This window comes from Engraulis encrasicolus, chromosome 7 (genome assembly GCF_034702125.1).
Source record: "Engraulis encrasicolus isolate BLACKSEA-1 chromosome 7, IST_EnEncr_1.0, whole genome shotgun sequence".
Classification (NCBI taxonomy): domain Eukaryota; kingdom Metazoa; phylum Chordata; class Actinopteri; order Clupeiformes; family Engraulidae; genus Engraulis; species Engraulis encrasicolus.
Genome location: NC_085863.1, coordinates 55,294,841 through 55,301,073, shown reverse-complemented (window position 1 = coordinate 55,301,073; position 6,233 = coordinate 55,294,841). Strand labels below are relative to the sequence as shown.

At 44.9% G+C, this 6,233-nt stretch overlaps 1 protein-coding gene across 1 annotated transcript in view; it reads left to right on the top strand.

Annotated features, from left to right (window-relative positions):
• The first annotated feature begins 568 nt into the window (after positions 1 to 568).
• Positions 569 to 6,233, top strand: part of rasa4 (RAS p21 protein activator 4) — a 41,869-nt gene continuing 36,204 nt past the window's right edge. Inside the window, exons 1-2 of the mRNA XM_063204024.1 lie at positions 569 to 993; positions 5,127 to 5,183. Of these exons, the coding sequence (XP_063060094.1) occupies positions 929 to 993; positions 5,127 to 5,183 (122 nt within the window). The 5' untranslated portion in view covers positions 569 to 928. The remainder of the gene's footprint in view (positions 994 to 5,126; positions 5,184 to 6,233) is intronic.

Here is a 6,233-nt window from a genome sequence, read left to right as displayed (position 1 = left end):
CATAACATTGCTATGACGAGTCTTGGGTAACTGATTATGACTTGGTCATTACCATTGTGGTGAAAATGAGGTTATAAGATAGTGATAGTGAGAGGTAGGCCTAGTGAAGATGGAGACAGGGAATGTGAGGAAGAGAGCGACAGGGTAGAGTTACAGACCGGATTCAAACCTATGTCCCCATGTGGGCATACAACATCTGATGTTGTATGCCCACATGGACAACATAGGTTTGAATATGCCCTATGCCCATATTATGGGCAGGTGCTGCCCCACCCTAACAGTTGGAAAATCAAAGTGTTGTATGAAATGGTGTAGCCTATGTAAATGATGTGCAGACAGGGAATGCATATTTATTCATTATCTAAAATTGGTCTGATATAGTCTGAGCAGCATAAAATGGCTCAAGTAGCCTATGTGCTACTTTTACCCAGTGCTTGGCAAGAATCTTGAACTGGAAAATTAGAAAGAAAGAAAGAAAGAAAGAAAGAAAGAAAGAAAGAAAGAAAGAAAGAAAGAAAAAAAATCTCCACAGGCAGACTTCATTTCCCGTGAACCCGCGAGACCGGACGCGTCATCCTCCAATCTGGCCAATACAGTCCCGGACTGTGTGAGGCAGTCTGTCAGTCTAGTTATAAACATATCCGCGAAGCCCTGTAGCCACGAATGTTGAGTGTGTGTAGTTCTACAGCCCATGACGGCGCAACCCTTTGGAGGCGGAACAGTTGGCATCGGCACGCAGATGTCGTGAGTGCTGGGTTGTCAGGGAAGTTGGTGGAGTGGAGACCACAACGCGACTGAAACAATCAGCGATGAAAAGGCTGTGCCACGCCGGCTGCCACTACAATCCATACAGCAGCCGTCAGCGCCTGTTGATATCGCATGGCAATTAAATACAACCTGTCTCTTCAAGCGGCGGACTGACACCACCATGGCTAAGCGAAGTACTTTATTTATCAGAATCGTGGAGGGCAAAAACTTGCCCATCAAAGACATGTGAGTATTCGTCTCTCTTACTTTACAAATATGTATTTTGTAAACATAGCGAGTGTACGTTTTCTTTTGAAAGCTGTCATTCCTCCAGCTGTCACGCGCCCAGGATGTTACATCCTTTATGCCCAGTAGCCTATTTCAGGTGGGAAAAAATATTCAAATATGCAAATATTACGCGGCCAGAAGTATTCTCTGGAAATTGTACACAACAGAACTGTTTGCAGTAATTTCTTCCAAATAGGCTACTAGGCTGAAATGAAGAAAGTACGCTGGACCGTTCACAGGATGATTCGTGATTTGGTCTGGGAGGGATTTGTCCTGCTGAATGTTGACTCTCCATTTATGCATGGGTACATTTCGTTGGAATATCGACCTTACAGTCCATCATCTTGGTATAATATATTATTAACGTGTTGTAGCCTTTATGTGAGCTGGTTCTTTCCCCCTGAAATCACCAGATCACATATTTGAAAGATGGGATAGGCCTATGGGTGCAACCAATGTAGACTGAAGTTTATGGGTTTGTTTTCTATAAACTATCTGCCCAGTGTAAACACGCCATAACACCACACAGATGGTTAATCTGAGGGATTTGAAGCATCAGTTTAATACTTGTGCACACATGCTATATGTTTCCCGAATCTCTCATTCTGTCGTGATGAAAAACAATTGCTGGCATGCATGCATGCATGCTTGTTTTCTTCCAAGCTTTAGATGTCGGCCTATGAGAATTCTGTTCTTAATAGAATGGACGATATAGAAATGGATTATTAAATACACAGTGATATAGCTTTTCATCCAAGTCATGCTGCTGCCTCTAATATCAAATCTTATTAGGTTGTGGTGATTCTCCTGTGGAATTTATTATGGTAATGAATATGCAAATAGTGCCAGTGACACCCACCTGCTCACCAGTAAAATATTGTCTCTTAATTATTTTATGACAAAAAAAAAAACTTGATCGAGTGTAATCCGTATGAGCAAGGCAGTGGTGTGAGACTAGTCTGAAATTGATCAAGGAATGAATTTGGGAAATCTCATCCACACTTTTATAAATAAATTAAAATGCCTGCCATGTCCCTCAGTTACTTTCTGCTGGGCTGGCCCTGTTTAAAATTGCACGATGCATTTCGCATTAGGCCCTAAATCCCAAATAAGGGGGTGCTCGCTGCACACACCTCAGCATCCCTCCAAAACGAAGGGAAAAAAAGGTCACCATTCATTTGCATAATCATCAATTTATGGGAAATTACATTTGATTGGAGGGTAAGGAGGCGTGAAGGTGCGTCTGGAGCCTGTTGCTGAGTGAGAGAGAGAGAGGGGGAGAGAGTATGCGAGTAAAGCGGCGACATCACGACTCCCAACTGTCCACACACTATAGCAAAAACCCTGGCTCAGCCTCCCGTCCCCAAAAGAAGCAGATTTGTTTGCCCTAACAGCCCAGTAATTCTCGCCAGCCTGTGCAAATACAAATCTGCTGCCTGTCTGCCGTTGCTACAGTGGGCTACCATGCTCACCCTGGAACTCGACCGGCTTTTATGGACCCTTGGATGGATGAGTCTCCATCCGGACGGCTGTGCATGTGGATGGGGAGATATGGGCACTTGTTGTTTTGTGTGTGTGTGTGTGTGTGTGTGTGTGTGTGTGTGTGTCTGTGTATGCGTGCGTGTGTGCGTGCGTGCGTAAATGAGAGAAAGAAGGAGAATTTGAGACAGAGTGTGTGTGTGTGTGTGTGTGTGTGTGTGTGTGTGTGTGTGTGTGTGTGTGTGTGTGTGTGTGTGTGTGTGTGTGTGTGTGTGTGTGTGTGTGTGTGTGTGTGTGTGTTTATGAGCGTGTTATGCACACTCTAGTGTGTGTGTGTGTGTGTGTCTCTGTTTGTCTGTGTGTGTGTGTGTGTGGAGAAAGGACTTGAGATAGACAGGGATCCAGAGGATGGACTGTGCTGATGATGCTGTGGTGCCAGTTGTTTGCGAGCAAACAGCCTGGATGATAATGGCACACACACTCTCTCTCTCTCTCAGTCTGGGTCTTACTTGTTTTGCTTCTGTGTCTGTGTGCGTCTGTGTGTGTGCGTTTCTGCATGTGTGTGCGTGCGCGCGTGTGTGTCTTTGTCGTGAGTGCTATCACCGTTCTGCAGGTGGTTGTGTGTAGACGAGTACGTGGTTCAACTGCCAAGCCACTATGCTATTTGATGTAGCACCTGATTCTGACAGCCCCAGGTTTCCCCATTACACTGATAACAACAGGCACAGATGAATCACCCCCCGATCCTTCTTTCTTTTATTTTCTTTTTCCCCGCCTTTTTTTCTTTCTTTTTTTTGATGTCAAGGCGTGACTCTCAAATGCTGGCGCTGTGTGTGTCACTTCTTTCGAGTCCTGAGGATTTGATTAGGGGGGTGGGGGGGAAACATCCCCCCTCCTGTTTATAATTTGCTGGTATTCTGCCGATGACTAATACACAAGGCAAGGGTGTGTTTTTTCTGTCTTATTTGATGGGTCGTGAATAAGTCTGAACGTTTGCCAGCACATGTTTCGATGACAGCATGGAGCATAAATATATGGCACAGCAGGCTGGACTGAGCTTTCAAGTAGCCTACACAAGATGCCAGGCTGTTTGGTTTTCCACACAGTAATGCGAAAAGAAGGTGAAACTCTGATAGTAACGGTCTTTTTCTTTTTCAAGCATCTGTAGATATTGGCTTTTCAGTCTCTATTATTACCTGCTTTTCAATTTTCTCGCAAATTGCACTCGTTGGCCACGGTGCGTCGGACGGAATAGCAATTATATACATCCTACATGTACAAATTCTTCACTGAGGGTTCATCGCCAGGGCTCCCAAGAACAAAAATGCCTCAGCCCACTGAACAACAAAGGGAATTGGCTGATTTCGTTCCCCCCCCCGCCTTCTTTGAGCGGAGTCTCGATCTCCAAGGCCATTTTACTGAAAGCACTCTTTTGTGACACAATGCCAGTAATAATTATTTGTGCACACTGTCTGCCTGCAATGCAAGATTGGTAAATAAAATAGTGAATAGACTCTGGAGAGGAGAAAAAAAGCCCCCGCAATATAGATGGAGCTACTCGTCTTGCTAAAGTAGTCCTTTTCAGCAAAGTCACAGAAGGCAAGGTACGTGGGCAGAATAAAGAGAATTCACATCAACAGCAGCAGACGATGGCAATGATGATGATAATGACGATGATGGTGGTGATGATGAGGGTGGTGGTCCTGATGCTGATGGTCCTGATGCTGAGAGACTCCTACTGAATGTCTCTCTTGGCCGTATCTATGGTTGCGCTTGAAAGGGCTGCGTGTGATTGGTTCACGGGTGGGGGGAGGAATGGGGGGGATGGTGGCTTGGTGGCGAGGTGGCTTTTGCCTTGTGTCTGGGCCCCGTGGTCCTTTTGAACTGTGTGGTTTCCAAAGGGCTGCATGAGAGATGCCTTTATCCGCCATCTGCCCTTTCGCCACGTGCTTTGACACTCTGGAGGAGGCACGCCGATGCCATGGCCTTCTGGGATAAAAGGCATGCCATACCTGCATACCCGTTGCCACCAGGGAAAGACAGAAAGAAAGAGAGAGAGAGAAAGAAAGAAAGAAAGAAAGGAATCTCCCCTCTTCTTCTCCACCCCTCTGCATTTCACATGCCTTCAGGGGGCAGCTGGCTGCGAGGTTAATTAATTTCAGTCAGTCAGTCACTGGCTGGGCTCTCCTGTAACCAAGGTGTTTTTTTCAGCTGAATTGGAATTACTATGGGCAACTCTGTGGGGACACAGAGAAATCTGAGGGGGAGTGAGGTGTGCTGTACAGTATCGCATCTTACAGTACCCAGATAGCAACGTATCTTGAATATAACCTCACTTTTTTGTCTTTTTGTTAATGGCTTCTCTCTCTCTCTCTCTCTCTTGCTCTCTCTGTCTCTCTCTCTCTCTCTCTCTCTCTCTCTCTGTCTCTCTCTCTCTCTCTCACTCACTCTCTCTTTCTCTCTATTTCTCTCTATCTCTATCTCTCTCTCTGTCTCCCCCCCCCACTCTCTCTCTCTCTCTCTCTCTCTCTCTCTCTCTCTCTCTCTCACTCACTCTCTCTTTCTCTCTCTCTCTATTTCTCTCTATCTCTATCTCTCTCTCTCTCTCTCAGAACTGGAAGCAGTGATCCATACTGTATTGTCAGGATCGACAATGAGGCCATTATCAGGTAGGCACGCCGGAAAGCATTCCAGACTGCCGCGAGGCTGCATTGTCATAATTCCCCATCCTTTAATGAGTTGATTATCATGCCTCTGTGTTTGGAATTATCTTTGCTGCTCATTTGCCCCGCTGTAACGTAGCCAGCTGGCTGCTTAGGGTTTCATTCTGTGTGAATGAAATCATCGTCTGTAATTGAACATTAGCAGGACTTCAAGATTAGACAATAGAAGTATTCAGACGTCTCAATGGTATGCAGAAATTTTGCCCAGTCATTAGAGAAACCGTAGGAGAAATGAACAGAATAAGTGAAATCAGTCGTGCTGTCAACCAGAAGTATAAACACACAATCTCACTGGTACAAAAGTGAAGCATTTATACAAAAATTGGTACCAGAAAATGTCTGCCGGCCCAGAATCAAAACAAAATAACTCTGATGACCAGATGTTGTGTTTCTGAAAGGGCCCTTGTTTACACAGTGCTTGATTGAATGCATGCTTCGGGGAGTTAATATTTTCTCACCCTGTTTGTGATTCTGGCTTGACCTAAAAAGGCCACAGGTTCAGGTAAAATCTCTTTATCTAGTCTACATTTAAATAATGCCACCTGCGAGCAACATTTCTTTCGGATAGCCTATCTCGTATTGAAGTGAACATTCGACTAAGTTAACCATCTAAGAGTCAGCAGTTGAGCCTTTGATCTATCATGACGTAACCTTGGTGCTGCAGCGGTAGCTAGATAGTCTCTCTGAAACTTTCTCTCAGATGTAGGCAGCCTGGGGTTAAAAATTAATACTGAAAGTGAAAGAATGTGTGTGTCCAGTGCTGATTTGAGCAGTTTCGAACATACTGTAAAACTCATCAACACTGAGATACACTCGATTTCATCACTTACTGCTTCAGGAATGCCCACAGTGGCAGAAAAGGACATAAAAGAATAAAGCACGATCAAAAAATATTTTTGCACGGTTTCACTACTCTACATTACTACATGTGTGCTTCATCCTCCACCACCATAGTGTATTATTAGGAAAAGGAAGTAGTCTGTGGTGAGGCGCGTC